We start from the raw sequence: 20,344 nt of genomic DNA, 5'->3' as shown, positions 1-20,344 counted from the left end.
GCAAAGATGGATCCGAAAGCGAGCAACGCCAACATGAGCCGCCGGGTGGGCAACCTGACGGCCGAGCAAGCCGAGAAGAAGCGGGCGATCGACCGAGATAACCAGAGGCACCACAGGGCCAAGAACAAGGCCTACATACGGACACTTGAGGAAAAGATCGCTGAGCTGACCGCTCGACTCGCAGAGGCTGAGACTTTGTTGGAGCAGTATCGAAGGCGCGACAACGAGCAAGTCCCTGCATTGTCGCATTCTTCATCAACCGACCTTACAATTTCAACGCAACCGACAAGCACTGATGGAGAGGTTCAAGTCTCAACATCTATGCCACTCTTGTCTGAAGACAGCATCAAGAGCTATCTTGACTCCCTACCTCTAGATCTGGGCACAGGCATGACCATCCACTCCTTCAGCACAGCCCAAGATCTGAACTTTCTGGATTGGGACCTTGCGTGCGTCATGGGAAATTTGTCGCCCACGGTGGAGGCACCAAGTACGGATCTGCCTTCATACAGCACAACCCTAGGCTCATGGGACACTACGAGTAGCCAAAACGAGACACCCGAATGGCAGATGATGCCTCTCTATATTCCGGCCACAACAAAACTGGACGAGGTCATCATCGGCACGGCAGCAGCCTGGCGAGCACGTCTCCACAAAGACGAAGAACTCGAAAAACCCGTCTTCCCCAGCATCAACTCTCTACTCAACCGCCCGAGCAACGTTGAGCAGGGCTTACCTGGGACATTCTCCGAGACTGTTGCGGCTCAAGTCTGGCGGTCCCCGATAAAGACACTCCCCGAGCGCATTGGATTCATGTACAAATTGTCTCACCTGATACGCTGGCTCGTCTGCCGTACCAAGGATACATACGAAAAAATGCCACCATTTCTCAGACCAACCAAGCTACAAAGAACAGTACCTCATGCCGCATGGATCAGCATCGTTACTTCGCCAGACGCCCGAGATGCACTGATCAAGCACATGGACCTGAGCCGCTTCGAGGAGATACGAATGCTAGCCGGAGAATCGGTGTCGGTCAGCTGGCCGTATCCAGACTCGACCGCATTTGTAGAGTCGCCGGATAAGCAGAGTTTAATGCTCCATCCTGCATTTGAGGCGCATCTTCGAAGGAGGGAGAACTGGGCAATGGGTAAAGAAGTATGTAAGGCGTTTCCATTTTTGGAACCGTTTGGTAATTGGAGAGAGTGACAGGCGTGTAGTTGTAGAATTTAGCAATGAGCCCCAATGAATGCTCGCAAATACAGCTATGGGAGAGTTCTAGGTTTCCAATTGTCTTGACAGATCACAAATTGAGGGTATTTGCCAGCCATGTACAGCACTGGACCTTCACATTTCTTGTCTTGACCACATCTAGTAGGAGTACACAAAGGCAGTGTCGCCCTTTCTCGCATTGCTGCGGTTGAGCCACCAGTACTGGAAATTGGTCCAGATACAAGCTGCTACTCCAGCACAAGACAGGGCTACCGTTGCCGTCCAAGCAGTCTGATACCGTGGGGCATCCTTTGCCTGGAACAGCTGACCGCTTACGATGCCGGATGTGTTGGCTGCCATGATGAAGATGGTCATTGTGACAGACCTCTCACCTGCACTTTTGGCATTGAGTGATACCCAGGAGGCGCGAACGGGGTCTGTATAGTTGTCAGTTATTGTTCGGGTTCATATGTGAGAAAAGAGGTTCGTTTGAGGATCACGTACGCCAGTTGAAGCTGAAAGCGATGATGAGGGTTAGGATAGCAAACTTTGCATCCACCTTGTCCGTTCTCGCAAGGACTCGGTTCGCAATCTGTCTCCGGGTCAGCACTTCGAGGTGACTGTTAACATCATATCTCCTTACAATCAGGGCCCATCCGATAACAACCCCCAAGAGGACCATGGGACCGCGCTTTCTCCATTTGTCACTGTTGCCGATCAGTTCCATCCGTCTTTAATTAGGTACGTAGTATAAAACTTACGCAATCCAACCCCAGGTCACTGTAGTGACAAGGAGAATCCAGTATCCAATCGAGGTCATTGCATTTGCTTGAAGTTTGCTGTATCCATAGGTCGCCACAATCGAAGGGGCGAAAGCAAAAAGTGAGGCTTGGGCAGAAAGACAGAGGATGGTGGTCAAGACGTGGCCGATCAGTCTCCAGTTTGTTAACTAGGGAAAGTTATTAGTACTCATGAAAATGAAGAGGTCTGCTCTCTTGACTCACAGCTGCTGTGAGCTCTTCTCGGCTGACGTTGGTTCTGGCCTGAACCTTGGTAGGATCGTCACGCAGTACACGTGCAGTGAGGATCTGAGCCTCGTGCTCGTTGAAGTATCGGAGCCCAACAAGCGATACTGGATTGGCCGTTGACCGGGGGAAGAACAATATGAAGGCAACGGCAACGACCTAAGTCAGCATGCCCTCAATCTGTGACATTGTTAGTTATGGACAAGGTTCTCAAGACAGTATCAGCTTACTAGAAACAACCACTGCCATCCCGATAAGCCGCCAATACCTCTCATTCGAAGGCTATTACATGTCAGAAACATTTTACAGGATTCCGAAAGTGTCACGACGTACATGCCAAAAGCTAAAAGTCCAGCTGCGCCGTTGGCAGCCATGTTACCGACAAAGAAGATACCAAACCGCTTGCTTGTCTCTTCTTGCTTGTAGAATCTCGTGATGGTGAACAAAGCTGCCGGGATGTACCCGCACTCGCAGATACTACAAGATTTATTAGTAACAATGGAGCGTGGGTCTGAAACGGGGAAATACGTACCCTAGGAGGAAGTGAGTTGCCAAATAGGCGCCATACCCTTGGCCTTTGATGAAGGCTTGAAACGTAGCCACCAGGCCCCTGCGGTCACGGTGGTCAATGCCTTGTTGATATTTGCTCTATCCGATTCACATACCAGGCCAAAATTTGGAATCCTATCCAAACTGCCGGTCCAACGCGGTAGAGCACGAGATTAGAGGGGATCTAATAGATGCCAGCCTCAGCGTCTGTGTTAGTCGTAGTCAACGCCACACACCTCGAATAGCACAATACCCAGACACATGAGCTGGTTGCCAACATTGTACTGAAACTCGTTGATCCCAACCTCTGGCATGAAGTTATCTGTCATTGCATTGCCTCTGTTCTTTGGTAAGCCAACATCCTGATAGTAGACCTCTATAGCATCAACATGTTTGACCGATCGAGCTGAAGAACGAAAAAGCCTATGATCAGCAGGAGCATGACAGCAAAGTCAATCCTTGAATAATAGATCAGCCTCAAACACGGTGTAAGCAAAGTTCAAGGTCTTGTACCTTCGAACTAGGCTTCGCTCCTCCTTGGCTGACCACTCGGGTGTCTGATTCCGCGTAGAACCATCGCTGTCGATTATGACACTGTTGGATTGCTTCTCTGACATTTCGACTGCTAACTGGCCGGTTACTCGGGTGAGCAAGTTTGAGCAGATAATTGATGTGTACTTGCTATCGTAGCATTCGGCATCTTTTAATCGACGCCTGCTTGGTCACGCAATTAGCACCATGCTCAACCGAGAGAGCAACGTAGCCAACCCGTCACTTCTTGGACTCGTAAATGTTGTGTAACTAACATGACTCATGTACGAGACCTGGAAATGCTGAAATTGCCATCTCGTTGGCTGTATCTAGCATGCAATCGCTAGGTTTGATGATCTGCTTTCGCGGAACCAACGCCGCATCCTCACAGTAACCTACCCCGTGAAGAAGAGTACGCCCGTGAGAATTCGATGGAAATAATAGCCTCGGACATCGGATCTCGCCCCCGCAACCCGTAGCTGACTTGGATATTTCCCGCTGCCAAGTCGTCGAGCTAACATGACAGATGGTGCAGCTTTTGTGGGGTTAGCGAGGAAGATATTCGCACGTCATCGGCCCTAAGCATGAGCATCAACTCGTTATCGCAGGCATCTGGGTCGGATTGTTTCCGTGGATTAACTCCGTCGCCAATCTCAATGCCGTGTCAAGCAAGGGCATAAAACGCCATGGCATGAAGGTAAGCTTGACAGGGTAGTCAGGTTTTCCCAGCCGGTCATGACTATTCGAGCTATCCAGTTCTGTTCCCTAGTACTATGACGGCGGACAAGTCTTAAGATCTCACCAAGCACAGGTCCGTCCTGACTGTGCCAGAAATGAATCCTGATGAAGTAACGCCCTTACTTTCCAGTGAAACTGACGATACGATGTAAGTGCCTCCTATTTGCCCTAATCGATATCCCCTTGGCAATCTGTATCTATCTGGAGTACGTTTTAGATGCTAAAGAATTACATGGAAAGGCATTAGTCGCCAACGGGTACTTAAATACCAAAAGATGAAGAGCAAAGACCCGTTTTCGGGATCCCATCTGTTCTTCTCATAGGTTGGTGTGACTCTCGTAGCTCCCATGCAACTATTAATATTTCACTTCGCAGGTCTCCTCGTCTCCCAAGCAGACACCTCCTTGGTTCTAGCCACGTATGGAGTCATTGCGTCCGAGTTCAACGACCTTCAAAATGCCAGTTGGCTGTTGTCAAGTTATATGCTAGCCATGCGCATAGGCCAGCCATTGGTACGAATTCCATGTTAGGGCTATCAAGAATCGTTGCTGACTTCGACAAGTACGGTAAGCTCAGCGACACCTTTGGACGCAAGTTTATGCTTCAGTTCTCATACGGCTTGTTCGCTGCTGGCAGTCTATTATGGTACTCATGACTCTCAAATCTCCCGAAGTATCCTAACTTGGAGCTTAGTGGTTTCTGCCAATCCATGCCATAGCTGATTGTCGCTCGCTCGATCCAAGGCCCAGGTGGTGCCGGGATGGTCTGCCTCGTCTCAATCGTAATTACCGGTAACTCCCCCAGACCAGCGAATCAATCGCGAATCCAAACATGGATTAAATCTTGTACCTCTTTGAGACATTGCTACATATCGAAGCTACGTCAACGTTGTTCAAACTGTCAGCAGGTCCTCAGGTGGTACTGTTGGAGGCTTCCTTGCACAAGCAGTCGGTTGGCGGTGACAAGTACTCCAAAGAAACGCCTCGGTCAACACCACGAACGGATATTATAGATCATCCGGAAGGTACTATTTGACATATCTTACGTCCAAAACCTAACAGAGAGAGCTCACAGTTTGGTAGTCGGCGCCTATGTATCCAGCTTTCAAGTGTCTTTCCTCCTCTGCATTGGATTGACAAGTGCTTGCCTACTGGGTTCATTGTCAATTAAGGAGAAGATCTTGGCTTAAAGAAATCGGGACAGGTCAGTTGTGATATTGCTCGTTGCCAAGGCTCCTAGTCAAGATTCCATTAAATCAGGTTTACACTCTCTGTCCAGACCTTGAAGAGGCTATCCAAGTTAGTCTCCCTCATGTCTGAATTCACCGTCCTCACTTCTGCATGCCCTATTCGTTCCAGGTATTGATCATTTCCCATGCTGTTGCGAACAACCAAGCCAGCAAGGGACTTGTATCCCTTTGTATATCCAAGTAGCATGACCTTGACGTGGCGTAAATCACAAGGCACCAATCTTTCTTCGTCAAACTGCAGGGTGAAGGCCAAGCCCCTATACGCCCAGGTTACAGACGTTTTGAGAGTTGGTGAACCATCAAGTGGGATATTTGCCATTGGCACCATGGGCACGCTTAGATGAAGCCTCCGCATTTGGTTCCCCATCATCTCGACCATGCCAGTTGAAGACGGAAATACGGGTCCGTTCCCAATGTTAGAAACTATAGAACGTTCCAAATCGATAAAGCGGACCTCTTTGGCAACTCCCCAAGACCAGGTGGGACAGCGTGTTGATCGACGACCTAGTGGTCTCTTGTCGCCGTGCCAAAGGAGACCATGGGCGAGATGAGAAAGAAATATGCCGCCAAAGTACCTGTCTCCGTGGCGCTCGGCCAGTTTATGACCAAGGCCTTGAATCGCGGTTAGTCGGTCATCCTCGTAGCTCAGCTCCATGTCCACGTATTTCCGGACCAAGTTTGTCCAGTCCAGCCACATGCCAGCCATAGAGGGCTGATTAAGAATTCCGTTATAGTCGATGCCTTCATAGTCGCTGCTAACCAAAATAGGAACATAGTTCCCTAAAGGCTTGTCCATGAATTCCTGGAGTTCTTCTGTCAAAGGCAGCTGCTCGTTCATTCCGGAGGGGTGAAACCACTGTCTCTCGATAAGAGCCATGTTTCTCTTTATCTCTTCCTTCGAAGGCTGTGGTTCGGGGTTCTGATAGAATTCGGACATTTCGGGTATGCTTTGACACCTCCAGAAGACTGCTTCGGGAGTGATGTGAAGGATTCTTGGAGAGAGTAGACGCTCCTGGAGGCACCAGGCTCTTTCCATGACAGGAATGTGTAGACTAGTCTCGAATTCGAGGCCGATGGCTGGGTTTCGTAGGAGCCAGTACGTCTCATGTTGGTCGTCGTAACCAAATGTGCACGTCTTGGTACGGTAGTTTCCGATTTTCCGGTCAGGAAATAGTCCTTCAGAACTATCTGAGAAGCCAGTAGCCGAGATGAGACAATACCCGTTGGCATAGTATGAGCTCATCTTGACGGCTTCTAGATAAAAATCTTCCAAGTTTTGAATGATGCACAAAGCATCCACCCAGAGATAACGAATCTTCATGACCTTTGTGAGTCTGATGGCATCCTGGATGGTCTGCGGAAGATTCTCAGTGTCGATGTTCCTCCGACGTTCGTGAAAGTTTTGCGACGTGGTTTTTGCAGGGGCATTTGACCAGCCCCAACAGTAACTGAGGGTCAAATATTTGGGCTGTTCGCCGGTCTTCGGAATGTCCTCGCTAGCCACCACGAGGCGTACAGTATCTGTTGGGCAAGTCCCAACGTCAATGAGTCTCGTCGGCAGCTGACCAGGATTCATTGATGCAATGGGTCTGCAGCGTTGGTGAAGGCCCTTTCCGGCGTCGCAATCATCGACCCGGGGCCTGATGACTTCATGAACAAGGCATTCAAGATCGTGATCAAGCGTTTCCCGCCGAAGCGCTGTGCAGAGTATTAGCATGAGAAGACGCAGGACGTTGTTTCTGCAAAATACATTGAGGGAACGAAAGCCACCCTTCCTCATCCACCGTCTCTCCTGGCACAGGAGACGATCTCAACTGTAACGTCCAATTGATAAATTGGCCAACATGAATGCCTACAGATGGCGGCCCGTGGTCCGATGGCTCTTGACGCATTCGGCCGTGATGGTAACCACTTTCAATAATAAGTCTCTTTAGAGGCCCAAGCCTCAAGCCAGCCTGCAGACTGCGGCAAAGGTAGCAGCCCATGGCGGCGGCGTGGTCAAGGGCGGCGACAGTCGGGTGGTGGTTGAAGTAGACTGTAGTTGCCTTGTGTTTAACTTGCAAGTTGACAATAACCTTGATTTGTCCCTGGTAGCTTTCATCTTCATCTTCGTCTTCATCTTCCTCATCTTCATCGCTGTCTGGCCAGAGGTCAATCCTACGCCTCTTGCTATTTCTTTCATCTTGATCGCCGTCGCAATCATCTCGAATAAGAGCACGCAGACGCTCCATTTGGCTCTGGAGTAGGCTGCCAACCCCTAGCACTCCGTTGGCATCATCTTTGTGCTCACTGGTTGATGGGTGGTCGCATTCCTGGCGCAAGGCATCGAGTGCAAAGTCGAGATCATCCACGGCGTTGTCTTCATACCATCTTGAGTGATACTCGGAGTCTCTGGACTTCCGGAATCTTGCCAGCAAGTCCCAAATCTGGATGTTCCAAGGGATGCGACTGCATTGAGTACACCTCTGCTCAGTTATGCCAATAAGGTTGCTGTGGGAGGTCATTTCGTTGTCTCTATATCATAGCCAACAATCCAATTGGAAGAAGAGATGAGGTGAAGAAAGAGAAAGGTAAAGGAGGGGGAATGGGGTGAGGGGTTGAGGCACATAACCTGCGTTGTTGGTTTCATAGTCAGACGCGCATAGCAACAGGGTTGTTTTGTTTTGTTATTTCCTAGTACGTCGACATTTCGAAGATCCCGGGCCTTGTCTTGCTATATAGTCAAGTTAATCGAAATGCACGAAACGAAATTCTACTACCTGCGTCCATTGATCTGTATCTGTAAATGCTAAGATGAAACTCAAGCGACGCCTCAGTGATCTCTTGCCGATTTTATACATGGCTGCCCTGAGCCCTTAGCTTCACTTCGGATCAGTCACTCATCAACCCCTTCGCTTTTCTCGCAAACATCTAGTCTCAAGGAAAAGTTCCATCGTGCTAGCCTAGTATAGCCAAACCCTCCATCAACTGAGGGTAACTTTAAGCATATCGCCATTCAGAGTATTTTGTGAAGGAGTATGTCATCACCAAAATGCTCGTGCACAATTCTAAATGATTGAACATTCTTTAAAAGAGGTATTCATATATCTACAATATGATGAGGTGTCCTCCACAATGGCACTGGATGGAATTTATCGAAGCAAGTTAGCCACAATGCAAAAGTTTAGAAGAGAATTGAAATTTATTTATTCAAGGGAATACTCTCTTTCACGCAACTTAGGCCGCCATTCCTTAAGCGTTACCTCGAACCCGCATATATGGAATATGGTTCCGAGGGTAGTGTGCCTGCTGGTTGAACTTGCACTTCCAGAATGTTCGATAACTGAACGAGGTAGTCAGCCCAGATTTCTTGAAGACCTGCTTGGTCATCTTGGAGCAGGGCATGTCCATGGAGATGGTGCTGAATCGCTGGTAGGCGGCCACCGACTTGACAGCACTGTAGCGGCCGTTGGTCAAGGAGAAGGTGTCCAGTGCCGTTTGAAGTGTTTTGCACGATGCCACATAGCCTTCGACAGATTTTTTGATCTTGCTGTTGATCAAAATCTGTATGACTATGAGCCGGTTGTAGGTTCCGTCGTTAAAGGTTACCTCATCTGGGACCTTTGTCCAGTCGATGGCGATAAGCTTGTTGGCCAGGGCCAAGGCCTCTTCTCCAACGTGTTGATACTGATCAAGGATATCGAAGAGGGCAAATGAGGCTGTCTGAATGTCTGATGCTAACAGCGGAAGATCTGTGGCAATGGGCATGAACTTGAAGATGTCGCTGATGGTCTTGAACTGGCCTTGCTGGATGATGTTGACTATTTGACTCGTGGTCAAGACATTTGTCGGCCACTCATCTTTGAGCTTGCTAGAGAGACCCAAAAGTCCTGTGAGGGCAGTGTTGGCGGTGCCGAGGGGGCCTCGAGCTTCCCAGAGGTCACCAACCATTTGGAGGAGGTCGAAGGCTGCGCGCTACATGTTAGACACTTTGGGCATCCAGCATAGGAAGGAACTGTTTCCTTACTCTCTTGTAGGAATTTGTCAACTTTTGGGCCGTCGCACTTGTGAAGTGTCTCGCAGATCTGTGTTGCGAGGCCAAAGACCTCAGTATAGACATCCTGCATGGTGAACTGCACGTTGTCGCAGCTTTGAGAATAGGCCAGTATGCTTGTCAATAGCTCATATATCTTGTCGTACCAGTCACCCACGGTGTTAGTTATGGGCTGCTTCATCGTTTCGTATGACTTAGCCACGTAGCTCTTGATTGTATCGCGGATGAGGTTTACGTTGCAAGAGCCAGCCTGGCAGGGGACCGTAAGATCAATCAGATTCTTGTACAAGGTCATATCAATCTAATGGGTGTGAGTGCGCTGATCGAGCATGGTAGACCACAAGTGCTCATACCTCTGCAGCTGGGGCAAAAGCCCAACCATCCTTGGATTTCAAGGGTGCAAGGATGGCGGCCTTGTTGTCCTTGACAGGGAAACCGGCATTGGCGATGCACTTAGATTAGTTAGAAGAGGGTACCGAATTGCGTGTGAGGGTCCGCTTACTGTCTGTAACTCGCCAGCAGTCTTGATTACATTGCTGTTTTCCGACTTGAGCTCGCCTTTGGACGAGATAGATGTGAACTTTCCGCTACTATCCATCTGTTTCACCTTTGGGAAGCATGAGCATAGTGCATTGTTTGAGTTAATGAACTTTTTCCCAATCGTGTTGCCGAGAATGCTGCGGATCTGGTTGCAGAGATTGATCTTTTTGGTAAGCACTGTCAGGCTCGAGGGCACATTTTGGATCTTGTCGTCGTAACCTGAACGGGTCAGCAAAACATCCCTCCTTCGGATAGCAAAAAGGTGTAGCTTACCAGGCACACACTGGGTCTTAGTACAAGTTTTTGGCTTCTGCTTGGTACCGCAGTTGTACTTGACCTGCTTCTTGGTCTTGCATTTGTTGTACTGCTCCTCCGTCAGCTGCTAACTGGTAGTAGCTGGATCTCATTATTGCCGGTAGCCTACCACTTTCACCGTCTTGCGTTTGGTGTTCACCTTGACGCCCGTGGGCACGGTGATGGAGACTTTGCAGCCAGAAACGCCTTTCACACCGGCACAAATATCAGTAATAGAGCCTTGGGCGATAACGACATGCGCGAGCAGCACAAACGGCAGCAGACACAGAAGGGAATACCGCATCTTGCAGTATCCGTTCGTGACTCTGGCTCCAAGAAATTCTCGACATGGACTGTCAGGTGCTGCCTGCTGATTTAAATAGCCGGAATGGGCTGAAAGAACCAGCCTAGTCAAATTTCCGTTTTTCGACGGCCCCGTAGGGCTGGGTTCGCCGCAAGGGGGAACGTCAAGCGAATGGCTGGGCCCTAAACATCGATAGCGTCTCTACTCTGTCCACCACGCGGTCTAGACCCAGCCAAAACCAGACCCAAAGTCCTTACTGAACATTCCATTGAACGCCTCTGTGAGATCGCTTAGGATCCCTCCCCTATGGTGGTGTCGAAAGAGCGAATTGCTATGTCACGAGCCCTGAGAATGGCGTTTCGATTCAGATTGGGTTTCAGGGGCGAGCTAAGCGCACTTCACAACCAGCAGCGTACAACAGACCCTTCGATATTTTAGTTACTATGAAGAAAAATGACCCTGTGCTAAGCATAACCGGGCCATAGATGACCCTATTCTCGACAAGGGAGTCTGGATTATTCCGTGAGTACTCCTTACTTAACGAACACGGGGCAAACCGAAGCGCGAAGAAGGAACCCCAACTTCTGTCATCTCATTCATTACGGAAAAATTCATCTCATCATGGCTTTTATAACAACAACACTTTTATTGCCAACCTACTGAGTGGTCAAAGGAGCCCAGCAGAAAAGAGTGCAGTCTTACTAAATTTAGGTGCCATAATGGACCGACGAGCACTCTCCACAAAACCCACTCCTCCGAGACAAACGAGTTGCCAAATGTCCTGTGTCTCGAGACCCGCAGGGAGGGAGCCGGTAGGGCGGGGATTGTATGCTGACATACGCACCCCATTGGGCAGACGTATGATGACAGGGCGGCATCGTTGCTCTTGTGAGGGCGTGGGAATCGCCGTTTGGAAGTGCATTGCGTCAGAACAAGGCAATATGTAAACCGTCCGAGGCTGAACACATAATGGGTTCATGGCTCGCGAACCACCAAGGCAGCTTGAGTAGGAATTTGCTAAATGCATCTCTGTATAAAAGCTTCCAAGCCAAGTTCTCTTTCTGAGCCGATGGAGAGAGTAATTGTCGGCGGCGGTCGACCAACGAGTGGCCAAGTTAAATGAAGCGAATTTCAAGTAAACCAGCTTCGGATTCGCCTACTACTCGATTGCCGTAGAATTCCACCTATGGCTCCGGTCAGATCGCCAACAAAGGCCGTTGAAGGGGGAATTACTCATGGTAGGTTCGCGTTTCTGCACCATCACGCGCAGTTGATGGCGGGGGCCTCCACAGCGGGGGTCCGCGGCCGTAGCCGTTCCGTTCGCCGGGCCGTTGGAATCCATCGATTGCCGCACCTTAAATTATAACCTTAAACGTGAGTACGAGCTTTATAAAACGTCCAGGCAATTATCTTCAATGAGTACTTTAATGCACCGTATGTGTAGTATTCACGGCAGTGTCTCAGCAAGGAGTCCAGTCGAATCGTTCACGGGCTCCCAAGTCCTCTTGTGGCATCTCCGCCACGTCTCATATCTCTACCATTGGCGAGTTGAACGCCGACGCTGTACAGAAGCGGCCCGGTGAATGGGAGATGATCTACAGCACATAGCACGCAATTTTCCAGTATCCAGACGCCGATTCATCTTCCGAGTTAATTGGTCAATTTGATATTTAAGAAATAAGGCAAGTGCAAGAAAGTGGATGGCTGTTGAGCCTCAGGGGACTTAACTCTACGGCCGTCGAGAAAGCAAGCCACCTTGGACCAACAGGGCATCCCACAAAAACGCCCGCCCGCCCTCTTTCTGCTCACCTTTGCTCTTGTTGGTTCACCTTGCCCTTCTTGATCCGATTCATCTCTTTGTCCCTCGTCTCATCAACAATGACACAACAGGTCATCCAAGGACCGCACTCGAGGCAGCCCCTCTCGAGCTCCGAGTTCCGCAATGACCGTCTAACAACTTGGCTACGTGAGACGGGGTCATCCTGGAACGTCGCCCAATCCTCTGAGACACAAGGGGCGCTCCATGCCCGCAGCTCCCCTTCTCTTGCACCTCCCGACTCGCCTCTCCTCTCATGTAGCACCACCGCGTCTTCCTGCATTAGCGATTGTTCTCCACAGCACCGCGTGTCAGTGCCTCCACCACTAGGCCTCTCTGATCCTGTTCTTGCGGGCACGGGTATGTGGTTCGCGAGTCTATCTTCCCGGCCAAAAAAAAACTCCGAGGCTTGCTACCCAGAGTCCCCTCCACAGCTCCGACCGGAGGTCCGCCTCAATGCCTCATTTCGAGAAATACTCTTTAACAACCCCGATTACGCCGAGCGCCTCATCCGAACAATACAAAACCTACCCTCGGAGGATCGCAACATCCTTCCCGACCAAAGCTTCGATACCATCACATCTCTCGGTGGTGGTCATAATACTACTCGAGCCCGTGATGGCTCGAGACGGGCCTCTACCAGCACCACCCCTGTAACTCAGAGGACAAGCCCCTCATCCGGCGCATCAAACAAACGAAAGACTCCGCCGAGTGTGAATCAACAGCGCCTCGGCAAGGCTCCCGACAACAGCCCTGGATCTGGCCCTGGAGGCGGGTCCGCCATTGGTCACCGCCAGAGCAAGAAATCGAAGACAAGCGACTTTTCATACCTGTGTCCCTACCGCCGAATCTACCACGTGATGACTCCTCAAAATAAGTTCAGATCATGCCAGCCACCAGGACATTTGAAAGACAGCTACGATTTGAAGTAAGTGAATGGCTGCCTTGTCAGACGAATTCCACTAACATCTGTACCAGGAGGCACCTGGAGGGGGTGCATGTCAGAACCCAAGTCAGCCAGGATTCCAAGGCTAACGATGAGACTCAAGGCTCAGATGGGTATATCAACCCCGACTACTCCATGGACAAGGAGTCGTGGAACAAGGTCGCGGGCATATTTAAGAGTGCCTGCTCGAAGCGTTTCACGCCTGGGAGTGAGAATTGGCTCAACAATGAAAGAGATTGCTATCAGGAGATCTGGAAGATCATCCTTCCCAACCAACCCATACCAGAGTCACCTTGTGAGTGCCTTTTTGATCACACCAAACACAATGGGATGGCGTCTAACCGATTGGTCATAGTCTACGAGGACTCTGTCGATGGACACCCATTGATTGAGGTGGCGCGCCGCATGCTAGAGCCCGTCTTCGACGAGAAGGCCAATCGAGCAATTCAAGCCGGCCAAGTTACCTCTCTCGAGGACTATCGACCATCCCGAAAGGAGGCGATTGACATGATGGCCGTCACTCTTGCCACGCTCTTCAACACAAAACCACAGCTACTCCACACCCAATCTAGCTCCGACATTCTTCCCATATTGGCAGAGAATACTCCATCTACGACAGCGGCAAGATCAAGCCACGATCATGTCATCAGTCAAGACCCATCACCACAAACAACCATGGCACCACCACTCCCTGGGAATTTTCATCAGAGCCCGGTTGCCGACCCAAATGAAGACCAACAGCATCTCGGGGTATTCGACGGGATGACGGGAAACATTCGGCTAGAGACGCCCATCATGACCCTCCTGGACCATGCTATGAACACCGCCACCGCGACTAATCCGTTACAGACGAGAAGGACCTCAGCGCCCCAGATCTGTGCCAATTTTTATATCGAGCCGCCTACTTTTGAAATCACGTTAAAAGGGCGGACGGATTCTGATCACATCGGCGTTCTAAAATGGGAGATCCCCGTCCCGAAAGGCCTGGTCGTTGAGAGGTGCGAACAGCGTAAGATGGAGCCACCTATTAACTATGGGCAGCCGGCAATGTGTGGAAACCTCCAACCCGGGGTTACCAGCTTAGGTCCGCAGGTCCAGGGTGCTGGGGAAGGGTCTATTACTTTGGATGAGGGCTGGTCTGAACTGGCGGACATTTCTTCAAACTTTTTTGACGGGGGTGAGGGCACATTTTCATGGCATAACAACTACCAGAACGAATGATGACTTGTAAGGGATTCAAGAACCTTCCGAATTGTTGAGATGGGGTTCTAATAGAGAATTTTACTATTTTATAGATTTGCGTGAGACCATGGAATAACTGGAGGTGAACAAAAACATAGACCAGATGGGAGGCGCACCGCGAAGTTTATACAAAAGCGTGTATTTAGAGAAACAAGTTCAAAAGAACGGTTGGAGTGAGAATTTGTAATCGCCATGCAGGCAAGATTCGATTACTTCATGGTGGAACCGAAGACTTTGCAGGGCAGTACGTAATGCTTGGGCTTGGAAGATGAACATATGGCTGCGCCATGCAATGAATTGTGGGTTGGCATAGTTATCTGCAGGGACTTTCTAAACTCTAAACGGAGACATTTCTCATTACGGCCAGCTATCATATGCAGGAACAGAAAGTGGCAGCTCTCCTCCTTCTCAATTTAGACGTACATAAGTCCTTGGCTATTCCCAAAAACAGCGAGAATCGTGCTCCTGGACCAAATCTTGCCACCAGGGTTCGGGTTCGCCGTAAAGGCCGACAGAGCGAGAAATATACAAGGTTCACGGTGCAGGGAGATGGGTCACGGTAGTTAACCAAAACAGCAAGGTTTCAGGTTCATCCGATCGGCATAAAGCCTTTATACTCTCTCCTTCCTATTCCCGCACTTTGACGAACCCCTCAGGGGTTTGCGGGAGAACGCCGGAGGGATCAAAGCGGGAGCCAAGACGGACATGCCGGAGATAAAAGCAGATCTGCCAGCCGAGGACGGGCTTGCCCATCAGGTGTGTGTCCTAGTTCAGGGCTCGGACTCCACGTGCTATGTTTAACCGCGCGGGGATGGCCAAGAAGTGACCTGACGTGAGCACGGTGACAGGGGTTTCAACGCGCGGTTTCAAAAGTGTCTTCAGAGAAACTCTAATGTATGGGCCAACTCAGAGTTTTGGCACCAATCATGTAAGAGAGACCCATCGTGGCGTCAAGGGTTCAATTTCAGCTTCTCAATAGCTCGAGTTAACAGGAAGCATGAAATTCCAGTAGACAATGGGCTGATCAAGAAGGCGTTGATAAACAAGACCTTCTTCTTCTGGTCAGCCCAAGGCAAGATCAAAGGAAGACACGAAGAGCAAACACGTCAGATAATATCGGATAGCCGTCGGCGTTGCATTCTTACATGTCAGTTATAAGCTGCTACTCGGTTTCCCCGTACCCACTCAAGATAGTCGCCTATCTTATGCATGGCGGGTTCGCCACAACCGGGGGTACGCGGGAATGTCAGCATCGGTCACACATTTAGAGTTCAGGTTCGCCGAAATACATGTGGATATGCGCACGAGCAATCGCGTAGTCTTACGGTTGGTCACTCGATGCTTCAAGCCGATAGCCGACCTGAGACTGCTACAAGTACCTCCGCAGTCTGAAGTGATTAAGAATCAGCCCTCTACCCAGGCATGGCCGAGTGCCATCTAGCAAGCCTACAAACATGGAATCCGGTTCAGTGCAAGACAGATCAGCCACCTTGATCGGTGTTGTTGTGATGCTGCTGATCATCACGACGGTGGTTGTTGTACTCCGCTTGTGGACTCGATATGCCATCCTCAATCAGCTCGGAGCAGATGACTTTCTCGCTCTCATATCTTTGGTGCATGGGCCTTTCCTCAAGCTATTCTAGGCAGAAGCTAACTTAGATATCCAACAGTTGGTGGTTATTGGCTGCGGAATAGCCATAATTCTAGGTATGTTCTATCTATGGTCACTGTCTCCTGGCGTCGAAGCAATTGGCTGATCAGGTTGAAACCAGAAACCCGCTATGGCCTCGGAAAACATGTTTCTCCAGACATTCTCAAGACCGCCCCCCTCTATTTGAAGGTTAGAATGAGTATTCTGCCTCCAATTCTTGACACTGACCGAAATAAAGCACTTTTACGTCGCCGTGGTGCTCTACTCGGCTTCCCTCCTATTCATCAAGTTGACTTTTCTCCTCCATTACTACCGACTACTAGCTATTCAGGGAATGAAGAAGGTCTACCAGGCTGCCATCGCCATTGTCGGCAGCTGGGCCCTGTCCCAGGTTCTTCTTGGCATATTCGTATGCCAGCCGATCCACGGGTTCTGGGACAAGACGGTGGACGCGAAATGCATCCCGAATCAGCCACAGTGGTACATCAACGCGGCCGGAAACATTGCGACGGACGTCATGGTGTTTTTGTTGCCGGTACCCGTCATTAGAAGCCTGAGGCTACCTCGTACTCAGAAGTTCATCCTCGCTGGCATCTTCAGTCTAGGCTTCTTGTACGTGTCTCCCCCTTTATCTCGAGTACCATTGCTGATTGCACTAGCACAGTGATTCTCTCCGCCATTCGCATAGAGTATCTCCAAGAATTTGAGGACTTTACGTGGAAACATGTCGAGTCCAACTTGTGGTCGATGGCTGAGCTCACATCGGCCCTAATTTGTGCCTGTCTCCCAACACTGCGGCCCTTCGTCGTCCGCTACTTCCCAGGTCTAGCCTCCAAGTTTACAAGATCTAGCGGGGGTTATAGAGGGGGTCATGGAAGCAGGATTCATTCTACGCCAGGCAAGTCATCCAAGTCTGCAAGTCGTGGTGCAGATCGGCTATTTCACGATAACAATGGAACTTTCGAGATGCAGCGGCAGTATAGCAGCGACGGGGTTGGTTATAGTAGACACAGGTCAGATGAAGACTTGGTGGCTATGTGGCCGGCTGATGTTATCAACGCTGCAGCTGTTGAGCCAGGTTCAGTCCGAAATGTGCCTATTCGAGGCATCAAGGTCAAGACCGAGACCTTTCAGACCGTTTCAAAGATGGACCGGGAGAGGAGCCTCTAAACATTGTAGTGTTGTGAACAATAATTTAAAATTCCTGTTAAAGTTGGCTTCGATACACCATGACACCGGTTTCCCGTCGGAATCGTACGTCTGTTCTGGCGCAGAAGTCGCTAAAGCGGTTCCTCCAAAGAGACTGAGTTCATTCGGCTTGGGGTAGACAATGAATAGGGCCAGTTTCGGATCAGTCTGGAAAGCCAGCACTTCCACTCTGAGCTGGATGCAGTCGGTCCGACATTATGAACACAGTGGTGAGCAATTCACATTCCCATCAACACCGAGACGAGATAGGATATTCGGCTTGTTCCCTTCGTACACGTGCTTTAAGATCAGAGTCCACTCGCATGACAAACCCATCAGCTAACGGATACCATTTCCGATCGCCTGCATACAAACCTAGACCTATATCTGAGTAGTCACCTTCCTATTCGTACATTGATAAAGTTAAGGTTTGCCCAGAAACAAGGGCCCACGCCATTTTATAAGCAAGGGTGGCAGTGAGAGCGGGATACCGAGCATCCGTATACAGTTAGTTGTACCGCAGGACTTTCATGATCCCGTCGGTATGAATGAACTGACTTGGCGTTGTCTCAATCAAACTGAGACATGTTCAAAAAGGCCAAGGTGTCTTCTCGTGTCGAGGGAATAGTTGCTCTTGCACGGACACACACACCTAACCTACATACTCTCTCCCCCTTACCTACCGACTGCGGATATTCTTCACCATGAGATTCCAACCTCTTGTCTTGTCTCAAGTGCTCGGCATGGCAGCCGCCGCTCTGAGCTACGACCCCGAATACCTCGCGGCTGTCTCGGCCCTTCCCCCAGCGGAACGGCCCGACACGTTCGCAGACGTGTTTGAGCTGCGAAACTTCACCGAGGCTGCTCTGTACAACATCATCCACATGCTACCGACTCCTGCAGGCATCACCGAAACCAAGTTCCAGTACAAAAGCCTCGACAACACCACCGTCAGCCTCTACCGCTTCACCAGCAAGGAAATCACGGACGCTTCCAAGCCTGGACCTGCCGTCGTTTTTGCCCACGGCGGAGGTGGCATATCCTGCAGCGTGGACGTCTACGCCCCCCAGATTGCTCGCTATGTCGCCGATACGGGCATCACTTTCTTTGCAGTCGACTATCGCCTCGCCCCGGAGGATCCGGCCCCCGCTGCCGTCGACGATGTATTCGCTGGCTTGAAGTATATCTCAAGCCACGCTTCCGAATTGAACATAGATCCCAAACGAATTGCCATTATGGGCGACTCGGCTGGTGGCGGGCTTGCAGCTGGCGCAGCACTAATGGCACGCGACAAGGGCCTCGGCCCGCCTCTGGCCAAGCAGATTCTCGTATATCCCATGCTCGACAATCGAACCAAGCTACCCAAAGGATCACCTCTAGAACCGTTCCTCATCTGGAAGAGTGGGGACAATAAACAAGCATGGGCTGCTATTCTGGGCGACGAGGCTGGGAAAGAGGATGCCGACGTCTCCATCTACGCAGCACCCGGCCGCGCCAAAGATCTGCGAGATCTGCCATCCACATACGTCGAAGTAGGAGGCCTGGATCTTTTCCGTGCTGAGGATCTCTCTTATGCCAGCCGCATTGCCGCCGAGGATATCGAGGTCGAACTTCACTTGTGGCCCGGCCTGCCACATGTATATGAAGTGGCAAGTGAGGCAACCATTGTCAAGAAGGCTCTGGATGCGAGACTGAGAGCGTTGAAGGCCTTTTAAAGCACGCCATTTCTCCATGGAAGAGAAAGATCTTACCTTACCTCTTTAATTTCGCAATGAACATATACTTTAATAATGATAATCCGTTCAGAGGTCATACGCAAAACATGACCTCGATACTCAACACAAGATACTTTATCCCATTCCTTTCCACCTATTCTCGCTCGTATCGCCCAGATATTAGACATTGGCTAATTTCAAGGTCGTATTAGATGACATATGCATTGCTACAGACTATTAAAAGTTACTGTTGCAGTAAATAAACTCTCCTCCCACGGGGAGTCGAGAGTGATACTCAACACAGGTCGTGTAATACACCACTCAAACTAGTATGAGTACCCAAACTCATATAAACGCTTCACGACCGTATACCCTTTGATTCCAATCCCTAAACACAGTCTCCAGCTCTAGGCTGCACCTTCGAGCCACTGCGGTTTAAAAGAGTTCAACCACATCTTATACATCATTGGCCTCGTCAACTCACCGAGAAGCCAGACCATACAAGAGTGCAGCCACGTGTGTCCCAGAAGCCTGAGAACCAGATACGTAATATCCATCCAGGAGAGAGCCCCATTTACCTGCCACCTGACGATGATAAAGAGAATCGGGGGCAGTGCGATGAGAATGAAAATATCGAAAGCACTACTGGATTCCAAGACGAATGTCATGGTGGCTGCTTTTCCTAGCGGTGATAGATCCGACCACCCGAGCTGGACCTCGATGATGATTCCTACAATGAAGCTTGCCAACCGGAAGGAGGCTTCATTGTCCCCATGAGGATCGACCCTGCACTCTTTGCCGTGCCCATGAGATGACCGTGGAGAGGACTTTTAGTCCGCCCCTTCATCACAGGACCCGCCTTTACGCTAATCAGTATATGATCCATGATACTTGGGGGGCGGGTTACTTACCGCAAGGTATAGTTAGCTTTAAGGGATTTCCGAAGTAGACACAAGAGGCGGTTGGATGAGTATTCAAATCCTCGGAGGAAGCGCTCTCTCAAGTCAAAGGGCAATCAGAACGTCCAACTAGCTCATGCGATTCTTCCTAAATAGCAATAAGCCGTAATAAACAACCACCGCCTCCATAACGATGGTCCGAGTATCACTGTATCCATTGGTCCAATATGGGGCTCATTACAGCCTCGAGGTTCAGCTGAGAATTCTTCAGCGGTTAACTCGGTATCGCAGTTCGCATCATCTGTTGCGTCTTTTCCGAGATGGTTTCATCTTTCGCAACAATTTGACAATGGACCGGAGGAACCTTCTTCGACGTCTGATAACTGATTCCGGATCAGGCCCGTTGATCAAA

General features: G+C 50.1%; 7 protein-coding genes across 7 annotated transcripts; 4 read left to right on the top strand and 3 right to left on the bottom strand.

Moving 5' to 3' along the window:
• Positions 1-6: 6 nt before the first annotated feature.
• Positions 7-1,209, top strand: LRP88_01581 (bZIP transcription factor; the record flags this gene model as incomplete). The annotated part of the gene is made up of 1 exon (XM_083238258.1): positions 7-1,209. The coding sequence occupies one exon, from the start codon at positions 7-9 to the stop codon at positions 1,207-1,209; it is 1,203 nt and encodes a 400-aa protein (XP_083106763.1).
• A 162-nt stretch (positions 1,210-1,371) lies between these two features.
• On the bottom strand, positions 1,372-3,403 carry LRP88_01580 (uncharacterized protein; the record flags this gene model as incomplete). Its single annotated transcript, XM_083238257.1, has 11 exons — positions 1,372-1,649; positions 1,717-1,804; positions 1,856-1,919; positions 1,974-2,161; positions 2,217-2,396; positions 2,468-2,519; positions 2,571-2,714; positions 2,770-2,847; positions 2,903-2,970; positions 3,023-3,125; positions 3,270-3,403. 11 exons carry the CDS (start codon positions 3,401-3,403, stop codon positions 1,372-1,374), a joined length of 1,377 nt encoding a protein of 458 aa, XP_083106762.1.
• Positions 3,404-5,305: 1,902 nt separating this feature from the next.
• LRP88_01579 (HET domain-containing protein) lies at positions 5,306-7,808 on the bottom strand (the record flags this gene model as incomplete). Its single annotated transcript, XM_083238256.1, has 3 exons — positions 5,306-5,345; positions 5,880-6,825; positions 7,268-7,808. The coding sequence occupies 3 exons, from the start codon at positions 7,806-7,808 to the stop codon at positions 5,306-5,308; spliced, it is 1,527 nt and encodes a 508-aa protein (XP_083106761.1).
• Positions 7,809-8,535: 727 nt separating this feature from the next.
• LRP88_01578 (uncharacterized protein) lies at positions 8,536-10,475 on the bottom strand (the record flags this gene model as incomplete). Its single annotated transcript, XM_083238255.1, has 7 exons — positions 8,536-9,251; positions 9,311-9,432; positions 9,484-9,638; positions 9,691-9,789; positions 9,840-10,096; positions 10,151-10,256; positions 10,305-10,475. 7 exons carry the CDS (start codon positions 10,473-10,475, stop codon positions 8,536-8,538), a joined length of 1,626 nt encoding a protein of 541 aa, XP_083106760.1.
• Positions 10,476-12,353: 1,878 nt separating this feature from the next.
• On the top strand, positions 12,354-14,148 carry LRP88_01577 (uncharacterized protein; the record flags this gene model as incomplete). Its single annotated transcript, XM_083238254.1, has 5 exons — positions 12,354-12,651; positions 12,712-13,219; positions 13,270-13,532; positions 13,593-13,886; positions 14,087-14,148. 5 exons carry the CDS (start codon positions 12,354-12,356, stop codon positions 14,146-14,148), a joined length of 1,425 nt encoding a protein of 474 aa, XP_083106759.1.
• Positions 14,149-16,353: 2,205 nt separating this feature from the next.
• On the top strand, positions 16,354-17,300 carry LRP88_01576 (uncharacterized protein; the record flags this gene model as incomplete). The annotated part of the gene is made up of 2 exons (XM_083238253.1): positions 16,354-16,742; positions 16,790-17,300. 2 exons carry the CDS (start codon positions 16,354-16,356, stop codon positions 17,298-17,300), a joined length of 900 nt encoding a protein of 299 aa, XP_083106758.1.
• Positions 17,301-18,022: 722 nt separating this feature from the next.
• Positions 18,023-19,033, top strand: LRP88_01575 (alpha/beta hydrolase; the record flags this gene model as incomplete). Its single annotated transcript, XM_083238252.1, has 1 exon — positions 18,023-19,033. One exon carries the CDS (start codon positions 18,023-18,025, stop codon positions 19,031-19,033), a length of 1,011 nt encoding a protein of 336 aa, XP_083106757.1.
• Between the last annotated feature and the right edge of the window lie 1,311 nt (positions 19,034-20,344).

This window comes from Fusarium phalaenopsidis (genome assembly GCF_050370095.1).
Source record: "Fusarium phalaenopsidis strain FUZ10S chromosome Unknown contig_32278, whole genome shotgun sequence".
Taxonomy (NCBI): domain Eukaryota; kingdom Fungi; phylum Ascomycota; class Sordariomycetes; order Hypocreales; family Nectriaceae; genus Fusarium; species Fusarium phalaenopsidis.
The sequence above is the reverse complement of the archived record's forward strand: the minus strand, read 5'-3'. Positions and strand labels throughout refer to the sequence as shown.